Source organism: Phycodurus eques, chromosome 9 (assembly GCF_024500275.1).
Source record: "Phycodurus eques isolate BA_2022a chromosome 9, UOR_Pequ_1.1, whole genome shotgun sequence".
Classification (NCBI taxonomy): Eukaryota; Metazoa; Chordata; class Actinopteri; order Syngnathiformes; family Syngnathidae; genus Phycodurus; species Phycodurus eques.
Genome location: NC_084533.1, coordinates 27,091,562 through 27,116,017, shown reverse-complemented (window position 1 = coordinate 27,116,017; position 24,456 = coordinate 27,091,562). Strand labels below are relative to the sequence as shown.

Here is a 24,456-nt window from a genome sequence, read left to right as displayed (position 1 = left end):
TGTCCAGAACTGAGATGGTGATTTGTTGTTTCTAACGTGGATTAAAATAATCCCATTGCTAATTTGTCTGAAATGTGTCAATTGTATGTACTTCAGGAAAAATGAAAACATACATAAACATAAAAAGTCCTAAAAAAGTATTTACAAAAGTGGGGGAAAATACAGATAAATGACAAAAATTTAAAATAAATCCACCCAGTTGAACACAAAAGCTAAATTCTCTCTCTAAGCCACCAACAAGCGATGTGTTCCTTTCTTCTTCTGCAACTTCTACAGGGGGACTGCGACGTCACCGTGGCGGCGGCGGTCTTCACGTCCTGCCACACACAAACAAATGGGCCCCACGAGTCCACGTCCGGGATAGCTCAGGGCTTCCAGAGCTTCAGGAGGCCGTCCTCAGCGTAGGTGGCGATGAGGTTCTGGTGGGGGTGGTGGGCGATGCCGATCACATCCTTCTCGTGGACCTGCGAGGGACGAGGGCGTAAACGTCAACAATGAGCGCTTTCTTTCCCCCCGATAAAACGCCGAACGCCCGCACGTGCCCCGTACCGTCAGCGTTCTCTCCAGCTTGCCCGTGACGGTGCTGAAGCAGTAGAGCACAAAGTCTTCGCCCACGCAGTAGATCCACTCGCCGCGCGGCGACAGCGTGCAGCACACGAAGTCGCCTCCTTCCCTTTTACCCGAACTGAAGCTCCTCACGATCTGGAAAGAGCCCACAGTTGCGGCATTTTAACGATGAATTAATGATCAAACTATCGGGGGGGGGGATAAAATCCAAGTACTTTCAAGAGGTCTAGGAACATGGGGGGTGAGGTTGAACAGGAAGCATTCATTTCCAGGTCATTCAAGCGGATTCTTTCAGCACAACACGTGACTGATTTGTACCTGTCCCTGCATGTTCATGATGACCACGGTGTTGGAGCGGTTGCACACCACAAAGTGTTCTGGGTTCTTGGGCAGCAGGTGGACGTTATTGACGGTGATGTCGGTGCCGGCCGACGAGCCCAGCGGCTTGAAAGTGCTGCTGCACTCGGTGGTCTTAACGTTCCAAACCTGAGGTACGCAAAGAGTCGTGTTAAAAAAGAAAACATGCTTTCCTTTAAGAAAGACGCGCGCGTCGGGCGCACCTTGACGGTGCCATCGGAGGAAGCGCTGACGATGTGGTGGCCGTCGGGGGTGAACGTGGCCTCATTGACAAACGACGCATGGCCGCGGAACTCCTTGAGGGACTTGCCTGACTTCAGCCCGTGGATCCTGACGCAAAAACAAAAATACAAAATCAAGAGGACGAGAAAGCTTGTTAGGAAGTGAAGGCAGCGTGCATTCCAGCTCTTCTCAGAATAAAGTGTGTCGTGTTACTCTGATTCATTTTGATTTCAATGAGAAAATGCTCATTCAGCATTCATATTTTCAAGCAGACTCGAGTCATTCCGAATCGCAGCTGATTCGTTCGTAGCGCTAGTAGATAGAAAAACATCTATATTACAGGCTCACACAGCTTTAGTGTGTTAAATAAATGAAACCTCGTCGTCTTCGATCTTTCTGCATGTGGCCCTTGGAAGAAAAAGTGTGGAGTCAGCTGGTTTAAATCAAGGCGCTAACCAGTTATTTTAAAATGAAATCGTCTTACCTTTTTTATACTTGACTCTAAATTTCTCACAGAGCTATTTTCCCTCAGTACTAATGTCAAACCTCTGAACTTCAATTGAAACGTTATGAAATTAATTTCACACGGGCAAGGTTCCACTTTCACAAGCGCCCAGTGACGGGCTAATCAAACAAAACAACTTGGCAACCCAGGCCAGATACTTGCATACTCAAAACACTGAACTTTTTGTTGAGGAAAATGATCTTATCTGACTCTTCAAGCAGTGTGCTTGAGTGTTCTGGGCAGAGTCAAAACATATGCCAACGTTAGCTGGTTATTTGTGTCTTAGTTGACCGATTTAACTGTCGCAATGTTGCCACAAGATGGATTTTATTGTTTTACTCAGCTGATTCTTAAGTGTGGTTGAAGCGTCGACAGACAGCACTTCGTTACTCCAACACGACGTGCCCGAAGGATTTTAACCACGTCGGTTAGTCGTGCGGAGCCGCACGCACACTCTTCTCCTTTGTTGGCGGTTTGCGGCGCAGGCGTGTCAAATTAAATTTTGATCACATGTTACACCGTTTTCTTTGTTTTACGCACACTAAATATCATCCAAACAATATTTCCATGAGTTTTCCCAAAACTGTGTAGAATTTTTTTTTTCTTTCCAAAACCTTCCCAATGACCTGGAAAATGCATTTTCAACCAGCATAACTTTCCGTGTTTTTCAGGACTGTGCCACACCTACGAGGATTTTCGAGTCGCAAATGTTTTCAGAATGTGGGAGGAAACCGACCGGAGCCGGGATTTGAACCCTCGACCTCTGACCTGTGAGGCGGATGTGCTAACCAGTCGGTCACTCGCCCACCGTGTGTATACAACCTTGAATATGATATTTATGGTGCATTTGAGGCTTCAGCCTGGCTGCTTTTGTGGTTACGCTTTCTTGTCACCTGATGGTCTGGTCAAAGGAGGCGCTGAGGATCTGGCCGCTGTCTTTGCAAAAACTGAGGCAGGTGACTCCCTTGCTGTGCGCGCGCTCAAACCTCCTCAAACACTGACCGCTCTGGATCTTCCACACCTGCCGACACATTGGACGCACGCCGAACGTCAGCTTTCGTGCTGCACACGCATGGCAACCAAAACAAACAAACAAAGAACCAAACCCACCTTAATCTTTCCATCTTGGGCGCCAGTGGCCAACATCTCGGTGTCTCGACTGAAGCTCATGCACAGCACGGCGTCGTCCATCATCATCATGTTATCCTGAGCCTGATACTTGAGATCCTTAAGACATAGAATTGACGCACGAGGCGAGATTTATTCTAAAATGGGCCCAAAACACAAGGAAGCAATGTTTTTCAACTCAAATACACTTCGGGCAATCAACATCTGTGATCTTGAACAACAAAATTGCATCCAAAATGTTCACGGATGATAGGAACTTGATTTTAAGATGCAGTTTGAGCTGGCAATAATCCCAAGACTCTCAACTCAAACATACAAGTAGACGACATCTAAACTTTTTTTAAAGGACTTCTTGGAAATTCAAAGTGCTGGAAAACCTTCAAATATACTTGATCAAAAGTAAATAAACCAACAGTTAAGCTTAAAGTTATATTTCTACTGTTTAAAATGTTTGCAGTCGCAGAACAAATAATTGTAAACAACAACAGGTGGTTTGGATAGAGAGGGTGTTGTTCTTTGAATCGGTCAAATGGCCTCAACCGAGGCCGCCACTCTGCGCAAACAGCCGACCGCCTGAAAGTCCTCCTCCTCTCACTTTCACGTCACTCAACAGGCCAGGCTTGCCTTTTAAAGGCGGGTACAAGTTGATCGTCACAAAAAAACTGACGTGTAGAACGCTAGGATGGCGAACCCAAGTGGACAAAAATGATACCGTCACCTTTTTTGTGGGACCGCTTTGCAAACGAGGTGTTGCATCTCCAGGGGTTTATCCCATGTAAATAAAACCATTTCAACCAACCTCACATGCTTATATTGTACGATGGTTGCTCAGTATAAGCATGAAGCTTCAAAATATAAACAAAGAATTCATGCATTTGTATACACGCCATTTAAAAGCCATTTTTCTAACAACATGGCCCCTTTTAATACCTCAACCGGTGGTGTTTTAAAACTGTTTTTACCTTTCTGATTTTGCCTGTGGTGAAGTTCCACACCTCGATGAAGCCGTCCACAGAGCCAGTCACCAAGTACTGGCCGTCAGGGGAGAACCTGGAACATTCCACGTGGGATTTTTGGCCAAACTATAAACGAACAGAGACATTTTTTTTTAGACATTTCAGCCTTGTTCGGAAATAAACTGAGCAGACTCTGGCAGCCACAGCAGAAGTCACCTTGATGTGCCTGCTGAGCTGCGTGGGGAAACGCTCCTCCTCGACATCTTTGACGGCCGCTTTGCCCCTGAACAAGTCGATGGTCATCCCGGGGGGGAGGAGACCCTGATGCTGCTGCCACTTGAGCGACTGGCCGCAAAAACAAACGGTCAAAACTATAACAAAGTCAAATGAAATCCCACTCAAGTGGTACAAATCAAGTGCTCAAGTCAGTGAGCCTCAAGCGCTTAACTGTACTTGTATTTTTCAAAACTCCATATGAATGTTACAAAAATAATAAAAATTTAAAAAATAAAATAAAATAAAAACCTTGAAATGACTCACCTGGCCCAGCAGAGCCATCAGACGGGACGGCGGCACCACGCTGACCTCTCCCGCCAAGGCATGAGCGATGGCCGCCCGACGCTTCTCCTTGCTGCTGCCGTCCGGGTACGCCTGAAAATGAACTCGTTAGAATCGCGCCTAATAATCCTCTAAGATGATGACGACGCATCATCCTCACCTCGCGGGGATCGAAGTAGGAGCGGGCCAGCAGATTCTCCAGGTGGATGTACCTCTCCGGCTGCGTCTGCTTCAACATGATCATCGGGTCCGTTTGCCTGAGGAGGGAACGCGCCGCGCCCAACTCTCTCAGCTCGATAAGCTCCAGCACAACCTGAACACAACACAGCGCACATGCAAACGTCGCTGCTACGCTTTGGCCAGACATTTTTGTGGAGCCACTCATTATGAACATGCTTCATATTGCTAACAGGAAACTGCATAGGAGATATTCCTTTTTGAAGGAGGCCCTGGAAACAGCCAAAATGAGCGTACAATGGCAGATTTGAAACAAAATGGCAGACTGACTGCCACTATGTCACATAATGAGAAATGGTTCATTCTTGAACATTGATTTGGGGTTTAAAGTGAAATAAAAGTGTTCTACGTCAAAGTTTTGCAACCGCGTAGGTGTACCTAATATTGTGGGCTGGTGAATGCGAAGAAACAAAGTGAGCTGACCTGCTCGTAAAGGTCCACGAGGGTCTTGTCGGGCAGCTTGAGGGACTGGATGGCCTGGAGGACAGTGTCCCAGTGGCCGCTGTTGATGTCGGCCACGAAGCTCTCGATGCTGTCCACCGTGTTCAGCGACACGGTGGTCTCGTCCTGCAGGATGGCCAGCGACCTGTGCAGGTTGTTCTCCTTCAGGTACTGCATGATGAGTCGGATCACGCTGGGAGCGACACAAGTCAAGTTGGGGGGCGGTCAACAAATAATAAGCTCAGGGGGCACTTTAGATTTGGACAGATCATTTTATCTCAACCCAAACTTACAAACTAGGGCTCATTTTATTGGTGTTTTACTTTCTACCTAATGATATCCTCTAGTTTGATATTCATGTGGTTTGAAGTCTTTAGTAACAATCCTAAACAAAGCGGAATTTTTCTACAACCCCAATTCCAATGAAGTTGGGACCTTGTGTTAAACAAATAAAAACAGAACACTATGATTTGCAAATCATGTTCAACCCATATTTAATTGAATACCCTACAAAGACAATATATTTAATGTTCAAACTGACAAACTTGATTGTTTTTTTTTAGCAAATAATCATGAACTTAGAATTTTATGGCTGCAACACATTCCAAAAAAGCTGGGACAGGGCCATGTTTACCACTGTGTTACATCACCTTTTCTTTTAACAACATTCAAGAAACATTTGGGAACTGAGGACACTAATTGTTGAAGCTTTGTCGGTGAAATTCTTTCCCATTCTTGCTCGATGTACAGCTTCAGCTGTTCAACAGTCCGGGGTCTCCGTTGTCGTATTTGACGCTTCATAATGCGCCACACGTTTTCAATGGGAGACAGGTCTGGACTGCAGGCAGGCCAGTCTAGTACCCGCATTCTTTTACTACGAAGCCACGCTGTTGTAACCCGTGCAGGTTTGGCATTGTCTTGCTGAAATAAGCAGGGGCGTCCGTGAAAAAGACGTTGCTTGGATGGCAGCGTATGTTTCTCCAAAACAAAAAAAAACCTGTATGTACCTTTCCGCATTAATGGTGCCTTCACAGATGTGTAAGTTACCCATGTCATTGGCACTAACGCAGCCCCGTACCATCAAAGATGCTGGCTTTTGAACTTTGCGTCCACAACAGTCAGCAGGGTTCTCTTCCTCTTTGGCCCGGAGGACACGACATCCACAATTTCCCAAAACAATTTGAAATGTGGACTCGTCGGTCCACAGAACACTTTTCATCAGTCCATCTTAGATGAGCTCGGGCCCAGAGAAGCCGGTGGCGTTGTTGATAAATGGCTTTTGCCTTGCATAGTAGTTTCAAGTTGCACTTACGGATGTAGCGCCAAACTGTATTTACTGAGATTGGTTTTCTGAAGTGTTCCTGAGCCCACGCGGTGAAATCCTTTTCACACTGATGTTGGTTTTTGATGCAGTGTCGCCTGAGGGATCGAAGGTCACAGGCATTCAATGTCGGTTTTCGGCCTTGCCCCTTACATGTGGTGATTTCTCCAGATTCTCTGAACCTTTTGACGATATTATGGACCGCAAATGATGAAATCCCTAAATGCCTTGCAATTGTACGTTGAGGAACATTATCCTTAAACTATTCCACTATTTTCTCAAGCAGTTACTCACAAAGAGGTGAACCTCACCCCATCTTTGCTTGTGAGTTAGAAATTCAGGGAAGCTCCTTTTCTACCCAATCATGGCACCCACCTGTTCCCAATGAGCCTGTTCACCTGTGGGATGTTCCAAACAGGTGTTTGATGAGCATTCCTCAACTTTCTCAGTCTTTTTTGCCACATGTCCCAGCTTTTTTGGAACGTGTTGCAGCCATAAAATTCTCAGTGCATGATTATTTGCTAAAAACAATCAACTTTATCCGTTTGAACATTACATATCTTGTCTTTGTAGTGTATTCAATTAAATAGAGATCGAGAATGATTTGCAAATCATTGTATTCAGTTTTTATTTATACTTAACACAACGTCCCAACTTCATTGGAATTGGGGTTGTATTTTGGCGTATTTCTACCCACCAAGCGTGTGCTTTCACGGTTGCAGTTATAACGACAACGTGTCCCGCAATGAATCAAATTTGAGAACCTCTGTCCTGAATATTCCAGTACGCGTAGTAATCGAAAAAAAACTCGCTTGACGCCAGTCGGAGCTGGTCTAGCTTAGCCCAGGACCGCTAACGTTAGCGGCGCATGCGAGGACGCTTGAATACGAGGAAACGCGACCACTTAAAAACAAAAAAAGGCAGTTTGCTCTTTCATGTACTTCAAGTGCCACATATCAAAAGTTTTAGTTTTTTTTACTCACTCTGCCGATTCAATCTCCAGAGACATGGTTAGTTTTGTGAGGAGGGCAAAAAAATGAAGCAAGGCAGCTAGCAGAAACTACACACGCTAACCCGGAAGTGGATCGAAGACTTCTTTTTGTCTTCCTCTCTAGGTCTGGCAAATAGCGTTGAAGCTCTTTACCGCCATCTATTGGTGGCGTGTGGTAGTGGCGTGCTTCTAAATTAGCCACGTCAAATAAGACAAGGTATTATTATTATAGAATCAGCTGTATTTTTGTCGTGTTCATTGTATTCTTCAGATAATATACCTTTAGTGGTACCAGGCATTAATATGAACAAGAAATTGAAGAAACAAGGGTGGTCTAAAAAAATAAATAAATCCATGACTATTTAGGAGTTGGCAGACATTTTGTTCTAGTTTAAGAAACGATTCAGGTGGTCAGACAATAACACTGTCCTCTTTTTTGAGAGAAGTTAATTGTTGTGTCAGGGTACATGTGCTAATATTAAAGCCAAGGCGTGACTGCTTCCTAACTGGAAGAACAAAAAGTACAAAAAACATGGTCACGTGTCGCGCACCGAGCCGTCCTTCCGCAGTTTTGGAGTGTAGCCAGCAGGGGGCGTTGCACAACACACGTGCTCCCTCTGCTCTCTGAAGGTCATTCAAGGTCAACATGTTTTGAAGCTCACAGATGGGGAGTCGGGACCATGTCATGACGTAAAGACTTCTTGCCCTGTTTGTATTGTCTAAATTGTTAAAAATAAAATGTTTAAAAAAAAAAAAAGGTAGTCAGGACCATAGAAGAAGAAGGAGGAGAGGTGAGCAAACCTTTAAGATCAAGGGGCACATTTAGAGTTGTAAAACGGACAGAAGTCATTTGCAGAAAAAAAAAATGAAATTCCAATTGGTTGGCATACCTGAAGAAACACAGGAAGTCGGTGATTTTGGCTCCGGGTCATTACGGCCATTTCCAGGGGTCCTTCAGAGACCAATTTGTCCCAGCCAGTTTCACTTAGCGACATGAAATATAATAACACCGCCTAACGTGACTCAACCCACACACACACACACACACACACACACACACACAAACAACTCACGCGAACACATGCTGTAAAACGCACAGGAAGTTGAGCTTGTATGTTGGTAGGCCTGTCAATCATGATTAGACACACACAAAAAAAAAGTCTCAAGAAGTCATACCCAGAAAGACACAGGACGTCTGCCGATTTGGTTTGAAGCGGCCATTTTAGGGTGATTTTGGTCATTTCCGGTTGTCTTTCAAAGGCAGACTCGTCCGAGACATTTTGTCCGATTGCTACCAAATTTGAACCTGGTACACTGGACAGATGGCTGACGTGCGATAGTAAACATCCATCAGGACGCTGTTGCGCAGCCACTGATTGATGCGGGATCACGGCAAAAAAAAAAAAAAAAAAAAGATTTTCCCGTTTAGAGACGTACACACGCACGCACACACTCACACAGACACACACGCATGCCCTTTTCAAGCACTCCAGTGCGCAGCTAAATAATTGATTGAGTGCTTTTTCCTGCGGGAGGCGAACTAGGCCAACATGTCTGCCGGTGCGTTCAAAGACCTCCTCCTTTCTGTCTGCCGGCACGTTAGGAATGTTGCTTCTTTTCATCCATCCGTCCATCCATCCATTTTCTACCGCTTATCCGAGGTCGGGTCGCGGGGGCAGTAGCTTTAGCAGGGACGCCCAGACTTCCCTCTCCCCAGCCACTTCATCCAGCTCTTCCGGGGGGATCCCGAGGCGTTCCCAGGCCAGCCGAAGGACGTAGTCTCTCCGGCGTGTCCCGGGTCGTCCCCGGGGTCTCCTCTCGGTGGGACGTGCCCGGAACACCTCACCGGGGAGGTGTCCGGGAGGCATCCGAATCAGATGCCCCAGCCACCTCATCTGGCTTCTCTCGATGCGGAGGAGCAGCGGCTCTACTCTGAGATCCTCCCGGATAACCGAGCTTCTCACCCGTTCTCTAAGGGAGAGCCCGGACAACCTGCGGAGGAAACTCATTTCAGGCCGCTTGTATCCGGGATCTCGTTCTTTCGGTCACGACCCACAGCTCCTGACCATAGGTGAGGGTAGGAACGTAGATCGACCGGTACATCGAGAGCTTCGCCTTTCGGCTGAGCTCTTTCTTCACCACAACGGACTGATACAAAGTCCGCATCACTGCAGACGCTGCACCGATCCGCCTGTCGATCTCCCGTTCCATTCTTCCCTCACTCGTGAACAAGACCCCAAGATACTTGAACTCCTCCACTTGGGGCAGGATGTCATCCCCGACCCGGAGAGGGCACGCCGCCGTTTTCCGACTGAGGACCACGGTCTTACTGCGGGATATCCAGACCAAACTGACCCTCACCTAGGACCTGTTTGCCATGGGCGACCCTGCTAGGGGCGTAAAGCCCCAGACAACGTAGCTCCTCGGATCATTGGGACACACAAACCCCTCCACCACGCTAAGGGGGGGGGGTTTCATCAAGTTTTATCAGATACTGAGGAAATGGCAACTTTTTAGCGAGAAATATATCGTCGATCTCTTTTTCACTGGCAATAGCAGCCACAATTTGGTCCAGCATTTGTTGTTGTCGTAACCTTTAGGATACGTGGCTAGAAAGTCAAATGCTAGCTGTCCCTGTGGGAAAACAACAGATGGTGGAAGGGTGGTGTGGGGGGGCAGGTTGAAGTCGACCTGCAGATTTGCCAACTTTCAACATTGTATCAGAGACAGAAGGCCGTCAGTTTGCAACCAATTGTCGCTAAGCTTCTCTTAACACATTCATTGCCATGGACGTTTATATTCGTCAACTGGGATCCCACCGTTTACTGCCGCCAGCGTCTATATTGGTCAAGTACCTTTTTCAACGTGTAGTTGTGGAAGAGGGTCTCACCCAGCTTGTCTATGGAGTTCAGGTCGGTAAACCACTTCAAGGACTAACATCTACGGGCATAGATGGCGCTGTTGCAGCACTTTGGATTTGAGATCAGCGCGGCTTTTGAGCAGAAGAAAAAGATTAGCGGGTGAATTTCGACATGTCATGTCGATTATGAGTTTCAGAGCTCAGCTCTATATCTGTAACGCAATTATCATTTTGCCATCAAAAGAGCTTTCTGTCTTGGCTTTGTTGTTTTCTACTTCGAGGAGTCCCGAAAGCAAGCTTACATTGTCGCAGAACACAATGATTCTGTGGTTCCTGAAACAACCACGAAAAACAATCAGCGTGGCTGCCGGGACGGCTACAAAGTCAAACGTTTCCGAAGCTCCCGGCTTGGATCAAATGCGATCAATGTGTCGGAAGCTTGCCGCTAATTACTCCATCAGCGAGTGACAAGATGGCAGCTGTCAGCCATTATTGTGGTGAGGGCGGGGTGGGGGCGAAAGGGGCTTTTAGTTGTACATCTCGAGGGTCTCTGACAGAAAGCGTTCACGCTTCGCGGCCTTTCTCACATCTGGACTTGAATCGGCCGAGTGGATTTATTCCCGTTTGTCATCCCGCCTCACATTTGTTTATTCAGTCCGGCGGTGCATTCAGGTGCACTCAGAGGAATTCAATGGGGACATATGATTTTTAATTGGTGGTAGCTACGTAAATTCTTTTTGGAGGCATTCCAAACGCAGGAAAATAAGAGACAAGTGTAGGTGGAGTTGCGGGGGAAAAAAAGTGCCTTTTGCCAGTTGAATGTCTCCGCAGGTGGGAACCATTTTCTTTTCCGAGCCGATACGGAGTTGAATTCAAGCCGGTTTCGGCAATACCGATCCGACACCGATATTTTGTGCAAACACACCAAATGTGGAAATGGTACGTTGGAAAATTGCCATTAAATATTGAAGCCAGCAAATGCCACAATAAGTTTGTCAATACCGTTGAGTACAAAGGTGGATCTCAGTGTTCGATTATCAAGTCATGACTCATTTCATTGTAATGCCATCGTAACCATGGCGCCAATGTATATTGATGAGGGCTAAAAATAGGCCCAGATGCATGAAAAGGCGCGGTTGGATATTAAATGAGCGGGATGATGGATGATCATCTGCGCCAAGGGACCGGAAAGAAACCACCGCAATTAAACATGCGGCCAAGTGATCGGGCCATTGCGACCACGTGACCTGCATTACATATGCACGCTTATTATCCTCACTACTATGTTATATATAGCATTTAACTATGAATAATGTCTTTCGCTCAATGACAACTCGGTCGGCAAGTAACTAGTGGGAATATGACTTTTGAATAAAGTTGTGATAAATAATAAAATGAAATACAATTCATTGGTATTATATTACAATACAATGGCATTTCATACCGAGAGAAATAATGTCATAACAGTAAAAATACAAAAAATACAAAAAATTAATTCACGGTTTAAAAATGTGAACTTTATTAGCATTGCAAATCAAATTTGACATGAAAGCCAAAAATCTGGAAGCGTGTCCATACATCATTATTGAATAAATTGAATACAAATATTGAATAAAAACAAACAAACTATTTAGTGGCGTATTTTGGCCTGCTAGCTTGTCCATATTAATAATGATAAAAAAAAAAAAATACTGGTTTATTTTTGCCTGCTAGATTGTCCTGATCATTCAATCATTAAAATTATTCGTATTTTCTGGCGATTTCTTTTTCTGATAGACTGTCTATATCAAATGGTTATTTATTTGGAGATCATTATGAATGGCCAGCTGTCCCAATACTTTTGCCGAAGGAGCCGCACGCGTGATTATTATTATTTTTTTCCCCCCACATCCGCCATTTTGTACTCCCCCCGACCCCCTTCCCGAAAAGCTCAAAATGGCGTCCTTCGATGAGTTCTGCATGTTCTTTCGATACGCTGCTGCTCTGTGTGAGGAGTGTGCGTCTGGCCTCCCCCAAGGAAACCTTGGCGCATTGATAGCTGAGCAAAACATCCTGTTGACTCGTGTGTGTGTGTGTGTGTGTGTGTGTGTGTGTGTGTGTGATTCATACTCAAATCATGTATAAATCATGTATAAGAATACATTGGGCAGCGGGAGGCTCTGTTCGCTGATGCCGATGCTGATGATGTCGACTTTCACTCACTGAGATCAACGTGGCACAAGCCTAAACTTTGCCTTTCGCACAGAACCCAGCAACGGTGGGATATCGCTGCAACTGTGCGCTTTCACACAGCAAAGTGCCAGATATGCCCTTTGACACCTCTGATAGCAAGCCAGAAGCTGAGAGAAATGGGGGGGGGGGGAGAGGCTTGCCGTGTGCGTCGCTTAGAAGCCACTTTGTCACGCGCTTTACCGCCCCCTACAGGGCACCCCGGGCGGTTGTGCGCGAGCATCACGGGCAAATGAATCTCGAGTGCAGCTGAAGCGCTGTCGAGAGCGTGCGAAAGGTATCCGGCGGGGCTAACGCCTTCGATTTTAAACATCCATTTCCTGCCGGGAGACCCGAGCGCGTGGACTCGTCGACACTAAAACCACTTGCGGACTCTCTGGACAAGTTGCGCCTGTGGACGAGGAACGCAAAAAAAGAATGGTAACGATAACGGGACGGGCTTCTCTTGACGCTCGCCACTTTCACACTCGATAGCAAGGCCGAACTTCCAAAACACATTTCCAGTATTATGCTATGAAATATGGAATCTAACATGATGAATAAGGCAATTTTACATGGTAAAACATCAAGTTTGTCAAAGTCAAGACCTGAAATTTGCTCAGAATGTCTGCTTAAAACCAAAATGGCCGACTTCCTGTTCAAGACTTTTTCCTACATAGCGTTATAATAGACCGGTCCATCCGATTTGGTGTCGATCGGGGAAACTGGTGTGGAAAAACAGCTGGCACGGAAAGACAGCAAGACAACGCAAAAAGTTTGGATGAAATCACTTTATTCTCAGAGTCTGCAGTGATTCCACGTTTTTCGTGTGTTTTTTTTTTTTTTTTTGGAATGAAGGTTTCCTGACTAAAATATTCTGTCTTCATGCAAGTGAGGCTAACACGGCGGCGCTTTGGCGAGGCGGGCTCAAAACACACAATGGGACACATCGAAAACGCTTTACAGTGGCACCGTCGCGCGCCACAGAGCATGCATACATCCAGCGAGGAGGAGGAGGAGGAGGGCGAGAACACATCGCAGTAGAAAAGATTTAAATATGCACTTAAAATCTACTTGAAACAAAAAAACAAAACAAAAAAATGAACCAAAACAAACATTCAAAACAGTCACCAGCTACCAAGAGGACAGGAACAAGACCACCTAGAGACAACACAAAAGATTAGCGCGCTAACTTCAGCATTCACAAGTAGACACTACAAACATGACACGTTTACATTCAAGTCACATTGAAGAGTAGTTTTAGTGTCAAGTGGCTTTTTCTATTAGTTATTATCATTATTATGATGATTAATGAGGCAAAAAAACGAAAGGCTTTCGTGGAGCGGCAGTGATCTGTTAGCCACGGGGAGCGTGACAATTTCAACAAGCGACGCTATGAGGAGAGCGCGGCAGCTCGGCAACTCGTACAAATGGGCTGGGGGGCAGTTATGTAGCTTGGTAGATTTGGGTCGGGGCTGTAAACAACGATTGTGCACAATTTCAAGGCCCTTGGGGATTTCAGCGAGCTCGGCTAATGAGGCTAGTAGAAGAAGGCTAGCGAAGGTACTGAGATATGCAGAATTTTTGATAAAACGAAAAACTATTTCGTCTAATACTACGAGCGTCGTTCTTTGGTTTGACTCGATGACGTCGTTTGCGGATGTATGATTTTGGTCACCAATCGGGTGCTAGCGCACTAAATGCAGGCCAGCAGCGGCAGTTTACTAGCAGGGTCAAATTACAGGAAAACGCTCGTCATGCTGATAAAAAAGGACACTACTCCAACGCGCCGATTTAACACAATTCTGTAATTTTAGATGACTAAAATGAGCACAAATACGAGACATTCAGGATATTCAGTAGGTGAAACATTTAGCTTTAACGTTTACGATTTGTCACGTACAAGCTGGATTGTTGCTCAGATTAAATGCTAAAATCACAGTCGATTTCTGGAAATGCTTGCGTATTGTTTTTTTTGCGCCTAACGGCAGCCTAGCTTTTGGCTAACAACGAGGTAAGTTAGCAGAATGTCGGAAATAGCTGGAATGTTTCGGAAAGACTTTGTGGTAATGACAAGAGATAAAACAAAAACAAAACAAAAAAACATCGGACTTCCGACTTCCAACTTCATGTGCTATGTTTTTTTCCATTTTTCAATGAATAACGCTGCAAACCGTCTTAAAATGTTCTCTTTTTTGCGGCTAATAACTTAGCACTATTGTCTGAAATAGCCGGAATGTCTCGGAAAGATGTGTCGTGACTGAAATAACAAAATAAGTCCACCTTTGACAACCCTTCAACGTTTGCTGCATTTATCCCGATTGAACAATAACGTTACGATGTCAACGACAATGGCGGCTTTAAACAACTCGTGAACGTGTGACGTTACATTTTTATACAAAAACCGACTAACTTGGTGGTATTGTGTGGAAGAGTTTGGAAAGACATCGGCGGAATGTACAAACAAAAACAAAAACATCACGGCAAACATCTCCACATCTGATGACCCTCTCAATGTGTTTTTACATTTCCCAAAGAAAAAAAAGAATGTTACGATACCAACATTGTACCCGTGTCTTGCGTCTTCGAACAGCAAGCTAACGTACGGTAAAACGTCATTGCTCCTTTCCGAGGAGAAGCCATCCGAAGACCTTTTGCAGCATTTTTACGTTTTCCGACATTACGATGTCATAACTTTAAACCACTCATTAATGTGGCAAGTTTTGATTCGATTGACTTGATTTGTATGGCGGTACGTTCAAGTTTTGCAGCTTTAAGTGACAGGCCAACTCTGAGTAACGTAACGTAACGTAACGTTGAAACAAATTTAAAAAAAAAAAAAATATATATATATATATATATATATATTACTTTTTCGGAAAAATACGTAAATAATACATTCTGTTGCTTTTGTGACAAATAAAGAGGCTAACATGGCGTATTGAAAAGAAAAAAAACAAACAACCCTCCAACTTCGTGTGTGCCATTTTTACATTTTGCGACGACTGACATTGTGGAGCAAACACTTGGCGCAATTCATGAATGTGTGTCGTTAGAATTTTATATAACCAAAAATGGAGGGTCTCGCGACACGCAAACATCAAAACACGCAAAAGCGAAATGTCAATGTTGATAATGAGGACATCTGACAACTCCGGCCGGCGATAAACAACTCAAGAATATGTGATGTTAGCTTTTGGTACCAAACTACGGGGGGCAGGTCCCGCAAGTCCTGCGTTTTCGCCCAAACACGCAAAAACCAAGCTCGTCTGTCGCGGCCACGGACGGATGCGAGACAATTAGAATATTCCGCAGTTTCCGCCGTATGCTGTTTTTGAAGTGTCTTCTATTTTGGCATATTTTTTGCAATCGCAGAACAAAAAGCAAAACGTTGGCGACAACAATCGTTTACTGCTCGGAGACAAACTTTGCGTCACTTTGAGGATTTTCTTTTAAGCCCCCCCCTCACTCTGATGTGGAGCAACATTTGACACAGAGTCAACAATCCAGATTTTAATGTTTTTTTTGTTTTTTTTTTTTTTTTAAAGCGGTGGCGTCAAACGACCACTTCACGTCACGTCTCACTGCATGCCATTAATAAAAAAAAAAAAAAAAAAATGTTTAAAAAAAAAAAAAAAAAAAGCACTCCAAAAGAAAATATTAACAAACCAATCAATCACTTCTTTTCTTTTCTTTTTTTCATACATGTATCAGATATTACCAACAACAAAAGAACAAAATATGATTTGGATATTGTCTTCAAAGTTAAAAATATGGCTTGTACTCTATCCAGCTGGTTATATGCCATGTAACGAACGCCAGGCTATTTACAAATCAAAGCAGGCATGACAGGGGGGGGGGGCGATTATGAGGATGAGTTTTATTAATAAGTGGCAGACGGGACATTAAATGAGCCATTATCTGACCAAGGTAACGTCACGCCGCAGCAGTGGAAGAAGAGCCGAGTGCGAGGAGGGCGGAGGAGGCGGTCATATGCGAAGCGGCGTTACTTCTTGTTGAACATATCCATGAGCGGCGCCGGGATGAACTTCATCACCGTGTCCACGATGCTCTCCTCCTCCTCCTCGTCGCCGCAGCCGGTGGGCACCGCCTTCTTGGGGCGCGTCAGGCTGCCCTCCGAGGCCTGCTCCATGGCGGCCGCCGCCTCCGCCTCCTTCTCCTCCTTCTTCTTGATGCCGTACTGCACGGGGAGACCAAGAACAAATTCAAATGCAGCGGCGAATGGGCTCCATTCAATTTTCAAAATGATGAAACTTCAATCCCCATATTAGGTGTCATAGGCCAAAAAAATGGAATTTAGCATCACATCTGCCTTCAGATTGGGGCTCTTTTGAGCCAAGTCTCGAGTAGGAGTTCAAAGTAGAAACCTTGGATGCGCCAAATCAACGCGGCTGACTTCCTGTTCAATTTCGACCACTGGCCCTTGCTACAATTTCCTGTCTCCTGTTTTGATAAACATTTCCATCAAAAATGGTGCCTATTGCTTAACACATTTCAAATACGATGCAAAGAGGAATCCAGGATTGAAAAGACATCGGCGAAAAAAATGATCGACAGACTTTGACGCTATGCTCCGCCCACATTAGTTGGTGTCGGGAAACAAAAAGAAGCAATTTTGCAATATAGCGTCGGCCATCAGTCCAGGAAAGCTGCTTCCGATCAGCGCTTATTTGGGCCAATCCCCTCGTAAAAACCAAGATGTCTGACTTCCTGTTCATTTTTGGGCATGTGCATCCTGTCATGATAGACATATGCGCCAAATTTCACGTTGCGCATCAAAACTGGATGTCGGGGGGATAATTTTTTTAATTCAGGTGAATGGCCAAATGGATGCGACTGTAAAATGGCTAACTTAAACCAAAATGGCTGACTTCCCATTCCATTTTGAGGACGGGTTTGTGGGACTTCTTGTTACCATAGACATATCCACCAAATGTTATGTTGATCGGCAAAACCCGTCTCGGGGACAAACTGTTCACATTTTCAACGTTGGCAGAAAAACTACAATGAAAAGGTTTTTTTGTCGTCTTTTTTTTGTTTTTTTTTTTTTTTTGCAGCGTTCGCGCATGATTAATGGATGCAGCAGGCCGCCGAGGAGCGCGTCGCGCGAGGGCCGGCCGGTCACCGGGCGGCACGACGGTTGATCACGAGGCAGAGATGCGGAAAATGAGATGAACTCCCGCTTGACCTCGTCGCCGCTTCCCCGTAATGGGATCCTGGAGCGAGACCACCGGCGCGGCGTTGTGCCGCGTAGATGAGCGGGGGCGTGTTTTTACAGCCGGGCCGCGGGGTCGTCCGGGGATCGCTTAGACAAAAATGATGGTCCGTGAAAACAGCTCGTCAGCCGTTCTTCGCCATCGTTTGCGCGCGATCCACTGGAGCCCCCCGAGGCGACCTTGCGCAATCTCACAGCAATACGGTGTATACAAATGCTTTTCTTCTTTCGTACAAACAGTTTAAATTACAACACTAATAGGTCGGTGGACTCACAAATCCCTAGTTATTTATATTTTACGATACGTCCTTCCTGGTTATTTATATTTGATGATGTGTCAACGCCGTTGGGAGCTTGTTAGCTTTTTGTTAGTCATCGTCTACGACAATATTTGCCAACCTTTATTGAGCCGAGGCACATACTGTAGTTTAAATTGGGGGGGATAAAAATCTCACGGCAAACCACGACATAAAAATGTCCCAAATAGTATACATATTGAAATAACGATCTGTATACTCCAAAATGTCTTTTTATAGCTGGCAACAGGTCGAAATCTGGGTGATTACGTACTTGCTGCCACCTAGTGGAAGAGTATTTCATCGTTCTGCCTGTCACGATACGTCGCTGGCATTGATAGATGAAGATTGACATTTTTTTGATTCCACACTTATCTTCATTCTTCATGTTGTTTTAGCTTGGTAATGCAAATTCAAAGTACTACTGCTCCTAAAAAATAAAAAGTTTTCCCCCCCATGTGATCCATAAATATATCCCTGCTGGCAAACTTTCCCTAACCCAAAAAAAGAGAAAGAAAAAGTCTCTTAACAAGCAGCGGTGGCTTTGAGGACTCTCTTGACGGGTATCAGCTCGTCCGCCTTCTGCCGTCACGTTTCTGCTCGTCGCCGCCCGCCATCCGTGTCGCTCGGCAACCTTTCAGAGTTATTCAAAGAGCAACAAAAGGCCCGAAGAGACGGCGGCGACGCTCGGGCCGGCCCGAAACGTCGATTTCTCTCGCCTCTTACAAAAAAAAAAAAAAAAAAAAAAAAGAAAAACGCAACAAGGGGAACGACCGTAACTCTGCAGTGACAGAAAGTCTGCTCCAAAGTCAAATGTTGCCAATGTTGACATCACTGTTACACCTCTTTGTGTATTATTCCTTTCATCGACTTTTTTGTTTTCGCAAGCCGCTTTCACACCGCCGCCACGTCAAATTGCAAATCTATCTATCTATCTATCTATCTTTGCGCTTAATCAAAAGAAGACATTTGCAATCATACTGTACTTTTACTTTGCAAAACAAAGATCTCCATTTTTGTTGCCCGTTTTCCGGGATGTTGCGGACCCAACGAGTCACTGACTCATCATCAATTTATGGGGGGGGGGGTCAGTTTAAGCTGTTACGAAAATACTGATTGTAATAATAAACTGTAATCCCCACACAAAATCTAATATTTGATAACCCGGTAGAAGGATTTCTAAGCCTCTAACTTAACTATATATGTTTTTTATTTTACAGTTGATTGATTTAAAACAGTAAGCTATTGCCCCCCCCAAAAAAATGGAAATCATGATTTGAAGCGGGCCAGGGACAGCCTGGAAAATTAACCAATCACATTCAAACTCCTGTTAAATATAGGCAGCGCACACCTGCCACCTTTTATAACGCCTCTGATTAACCCCAAATAAAGTTCAGCTGTTCAAGTGGGCTTTCCCAGCCTTTTGTGTGTGCTTTCTCGCGGAAGCCTAAAGGTTTGCGCGCCAACGCTGTCTGCTATTTCGAACTGTTTATAATTCCTTCCGCCTTGTCTTGTCTCTCGTCATAGAGACGATCGATGACATTTAAAGGGGGTAGAACAGTTTTGAAATGATTGGATGATCTCATGATTTGGAATATCACCAAACGGGTGTGTAGACTTCTACATCTACCAGACGGAAACCTCGCTAAGAACGATTCTTTTTTTTTGGGGGGGGGGGGGGGGGGGGGGGATTTTGGCATTTGCGTACCTTATCCCTGATGCCCTGTCGGATGTTTTCCCTCTCCGCCTCCATTCTGGCGTACTTGGCCTTCCTCTCCTCCTCTTGTTGCCTCAGCGCCTCTTGCCTCTCCTCCTCCTTCTTCTGGGCGTCGGGGTCTTTCTCCTCCTCGCCGCCCAGCATCTTGCCCATGTCCTTGGTGGCCCCTGGAGGAACAAAACTCATGATTTCAAATGATGTATGTGAATATTGTTCGATTTTAGTACCGTTATTCGTGGCCTTTCTTTGTCCAGGTCCGGATATCAAAAATAAATAAATAAGTCAATAAATAAATAAAAGTCTTTCGTTTTGGCCAAACGTGTCCACGATAGAGCCGCAGACAAAACTCGCCGTGGCATTTGCATTCACACAGCCTTAAACGTTGAGCCAAAAGCGGCGGTTAAGCGTCCTTAAAGTCAGAGACAAAAAGGCGTCACTTGAAACCAAAGCTAAAGTGGCCGACAGGAGAGGCGAGCGGCGGGGACGAAAGCGGCGGCGCTAAATTATTACTCGTTCCCTTGATCGCCTTTGTGCCTCCCGGAGGGGATTAGCATCTCCTCATGCAAAGCGTCCACTCGGACCTCAGGTTTGGACCCGACGACAAAGAGGTTGAAAGCCAACGTTAATCGGGACGCTCGCCTCGTCGTCTCTTCTCCGTTCTTGCTCGTTACGTGCGAAACACGCAATAATATTGGCGACCGCAGTGACACCGCACGTGAATTAAATATATTGTATATATTATATTATATATATATTATATATGCACACGCCGCGATTCCAGCTTGAATAAAAGACAATAACTCCTACATGTTGAAAATTGCACCCGCCAGAAGCACTTAGAAGCAACATTTGCTGGGAAATAAAGCTGGATGTGGAAATCCCATCGCAGGGACCGCCTGTGGACCTTCTTCCCCACACTAATCCAGATGGTCAGCCCGTGTGTTCTCGCATGTGCGCGCTGTCGCTGCGGCTCCACGTTTCCAGTCCGCCGCTTCCACCGCGGCAACTCGCCAACCTTCCACCTGCACTTTCGAAGCACCGGAAACAAATTGATTTTAACCAGAAGCGAACCTCGCCATCTCAAGGGAGGAAATTTACAACAAAAAAATACAATTAAAAAAAATAAGCCGGGCAAGTCCCTCATTCCGCCTCTGAAGGAAATCCCGGACGCGGCCATCTGCTTGAGGCGGGAAAATTGATGAGACGGCGGCGACCCGGAGGTTCCCGGCTGCCGTTTGGAACGGCGAGGCGTTGACAAGCCGGGACAAGCACCCGCCCGTCGTCGTACAGCCGAGGTGACGGCTAATTAATGAACTCCGACCACGCGCGGCGTCGGCCGGGGCCTCGATCGCGCAGACGATTTTGTCAAGCGACCGTCGCGAGCAACACGACGTGGGAACAACAACTGCATCCGTCCGTTTTCTATGACCTCATTAAGGTCGCGGGTGGGTGGTCGTCCATCTGTGGAGGATTCCTGCTTCTGATCGGGGCTCATTTGGGCAAATTCACTCGTAGCCTGGAATTTGCTACGTCAACCCAAAATGGGTGACTTCCTGTCAAATCTGGGGCACAGGTCCTTCCTTCCATCTGTCTAGCTCCACTGGAATCCACATTGAGATATGCGAAACTCGTGGCAGGGGGTGATTATTATTATTATTATTTTTAACATTCCTGTACAGATTCTCAGTCATCCAGGTCATGCTAATGCGTAAAGGTTGAATCAGTAACAGTCTGACAAGTCTAATTGGGAAGGGCGCTTCAACCTTGCTACGTGCAACGCAACAAGAATTTTGAAAACCGCATAACGCGTTCCGGAGAAATGGATGTTTTTGTGTCGAGGAAAAAAAAAAAAAAAAAAAGGGCTTTTTGGGGAATGTCTGCGTGCGATATCGCGGATAGAAAATCTGGTCCAAAAAAAAAAAAAGAACGTCTTTAAATTACAGTTCAGCGAAAATCTTAATGGTGAAGCGTCTTCAGCAAACAAGACGTCCAGTTGCCTTCACTTAATCTTTGAGAAAATCTTTTTTTTTTTTTTTTTTTTTTTATAACTTTTCAGGGAGTGCTTACTCAGCAGTGAGTTTTGTTTGCGAACCGTAAATTACATACATTATCACGGGCATACACACACATTGGCTGACTTAGGCATACAAAAATAAAATAAATAAAAATAGTAAAAGCTTCAAAGTTTAGCATCACCCATCTGTGTGGTCCATCTGCTTCCGATTGGGGCTCATTTGGGAGAATTTCACTGTTTCGACCCAAAATGGCCGACTTCCTGTTGGGCAAGGGTCCTTGAGACGTTTTTGTGCGCCCAGTTGTGGACAAGTCCAGCGAAATCCACGTCGATCGTTGAAAACTGGAAGCTGGAGTCCCCAATATAAAGCCACACAAGCATTTTATGCAAAACATGATGCAAATATCACACAGGATTTGGCTTTTTCATTTTTTTTGAAACAAAGCTTTGGAGAATTTGGTCTTGTATTTTTACAGATTTGTTTTTTTTCCCCCCCGAAGGCAAATTTTTCTTGTCGTACCAGATATTATTGTACGCAGGTGTACGTAATATTTGTGGCCTTCATCACGGCCCGAAGAGGCTCTGCTGCTTCCTGCGTCACTCCAGGCCAAAACTCAAATTTGCTGAACAGGGCTGAAAACTTTTTTTTTGGTGTTTAACGTCGCCGCTCACGGTTCGAGTTTTTTTTTTTTTTTTTGGCAGCGATAATAATAACAATCAATCTCAAAAACTTTTCATTTGCGGATTTTAGGAGTCTGAAAGAAGAACGTTCACCTCACATTTCAGCAGGCAGCTCCAATCAACTAAGTAGCGCCGCCGATCACTGTGAAATGTCATTTCATGGCAGTGTGGGCTCGGAAATTTCTGCACCACAATGGTAAGGAGGCATTTCTGCCTGTATGCTAATCTACAATAACATGAAAATATGGTGGTGTTAAATATAAATATGTTTAGTTTACCCCCCCCCCCCCCCCCCACGCACCAATTAGTGGCCAGCTCCCTCGACAACTCGAGACAAATTAACGTGCCTCCCTCAAATAGACGACTAAAAAATTTAAATAAAAAAAATACTTAAACACTAACCAAAACAGCAGCACCTACTCAATTTATACAGAGATTATACTACGATAGCTACGTACATGCAAAGAAAGGGGTGTTAAATGTAAAAACGTGCTATTTTCATGCCCCCCATTTAGTCCACTCAAGACAGATAAATTCCTCACTTTTCCCAGCAGGAATTAAAAAAAAAAAAAAAAACGTACTAAGTGTAAATATCTCAGTCCAACGACGCCCTTGTTCACACAACTGCTGAGCCCATTTGAACAGTTGCTAAGCAAAACAGCAGCACCTATAGAGGCACGTTATACAGAGACAATGATACTTGTACTCACTGACTTATATGCAGGCAAAGTGTTGCGACTGGAAATGCATAAATGCGTCATCCGCTCAAGTCAAATAAACGCCTAGCTTAAACGTAGGCCGCCCTTTTCCAAATACAAAAACACAAAAGCAAATTTGGGATTTTTCTAAAGCTTTGTTGAGTGCTAGCGCGAGCTTCTGAGGGAAAACAAGTTGGGTATAAATTGCAATTATCTAAATTTGTAGTTCAAATAACTGTGGAGCCTAATCAAACACTATTGCGAACCAAAACAGCAGCACCCACAAGACACAATCACATCACACAGATCTTACCGGTAAGAACAAAACGATGGTAAGTGTAATTATCTCAGCGCATTAAACATTTAATCAAGGGTGAACCGCTCAGCCCATTTCAAGTCGGTTGCTAATCAAAGCAGCAGCACCTATGCAGGCCCACGTGAAGTATGAAATCCTAAATGTCCACAGAGGACGTCCTCGCACTGAATCCGAGTCGCCAAATCATTTTGAGTGAGGCGACGCCGTCTTCCTTCGTATTTCAAGCGCCGTCGAGAGCGTCTCTGCCAAAGGCGCGCTCTGCTAATCTCGACGTCGGCGGCTAATTGGCTCGCGCGGGCTGTGACAAAGCTGCTGCGCGGCGCCGCGGGGAAGGACGCCATTCCCCGAAGACTCCCCTCGAAGCAGCCGACGAGGGAATCTGGGACGTGGTACACGCTCCCAAAAAATACATTGATGACTTTTGTCATATGGCTTCGATTAGCATCATTAGTTCTATGGAACACTGTATATAGATCATACCTTCAAGCAATGCTTCACAAACTGGGGGTCCACGACACGTAGTTTGGGAGTGCGCAAAATCATTTCCAATAAATCACGCGGTATCGTTTCACAGTGCATCGCTAGTAGCGTCGGCGAGCCAATAAAACGAAACGTAGCGGAGCAATTATTCCGCCGCACTTTTGTTTCATCTGCTACTCGGGAAAGCCCGTCTCCAATTGGCCAACGAGTTTGAGTTAAACATGTCAGCCAATAAGGTCGATCGAGGTCTTTTTTGCTCTTGAGGGACAAGCTCACGGTGGCCGAATGCTAAGTGGCGCGGGGGGGAATTCCCAAAGGATTCTGGGATTGTCTGATCGATTTCTTCCATGTGGCCGAGAACAAGGTTGTTGCTACCTTGCATTCACCGTATTGGGGGGGTTGCCGTGACAACTACAGAACGTCGCAATGGAAAATACACGGCTAGTCCTTGAATGTCAACCACAAACAAGAACCAAGACGAAACGTGCCAAAACAAGACCGGTAACGACGTCAAACAGGACGCGACGCTGCCACGCGACGACCGGCCGTCAACTTCGACTATGACGACATTCGGAAATGAAATCGCAATCTCTACGACAAAGGCGCAATATTTTATTCTCTATTTTTAACGAGCTTTAAGACACCCGATACTTGAACACAAACATCT

At 45.3% G+C, this 24,456-nt stretch overlaps 2 protein-coding genes across 4 annotated transcripts in view; both read right to left on the bottom strand.

Moving 5' to 3' along the window:
- Positions 1-273: 273 nt before the first annotated feature.
- smu1a (SMU1 DNA replication regulator and spliceosomal factor a) lies at positions 274-7,367 on the bottom strand. The gene is made up of 12 exons (XM_061686446.1): positions 7,276-7,367; positions 4,954-5,164; positions 4,454-4,606; positions 4,276-4,386; positions 3,952-4,080; positions 3,742-3,861; positions 2,762-2,878; positions 2,545-2,672; positions 1,128-1,254; positions 886-1,053; positions 550-702; positions 274-464 (listed from the first exon to the last, which is right to left on the bottom strand). Exons 1-12 carry the CDS (start codon positions 7,299-7,301, stop codon positions 366-368), a joined length of 1,542 nt encoding a protein of 513 aa, XP_061542430.1. The 5' UTR covers positions 7,302-7,367; the 3' UTR covers positions 274-365.
- An 8,610-nt stretch (positions 7,368-15,977) lies between these two features.
- Positions 15,978-24,456, bottom strand: part of LOC133407532 (complexin-2-like) — a 39,361-nt gene continuing 30,882 nt past the window's right edge. For 2 of the 3 annotated variants that reach the window (XM_061685530.1, XM_061685532.1), the window contains 2 exons: positions 19,592-19,767; positions 15,978-16,552 (listed from right to left, as the gene is read on the bottom strand). In XM_061685530.1, the coding sequence (XP_061541514.1) occupies positions 16,358-16,552; positions 19,592-19,767 (371 nt within the window). In that variant the 3' untranslated portion in view covers positions 15,978-16,357. Of the gene's footprint in view, positions 16,553-19,591; positions 19,768-21,796; positions 21,964-24,456 lie in introns of all 3 variants that reach the window. The other variant, XM_061685531.1, reaches the window with a different exon arrangement.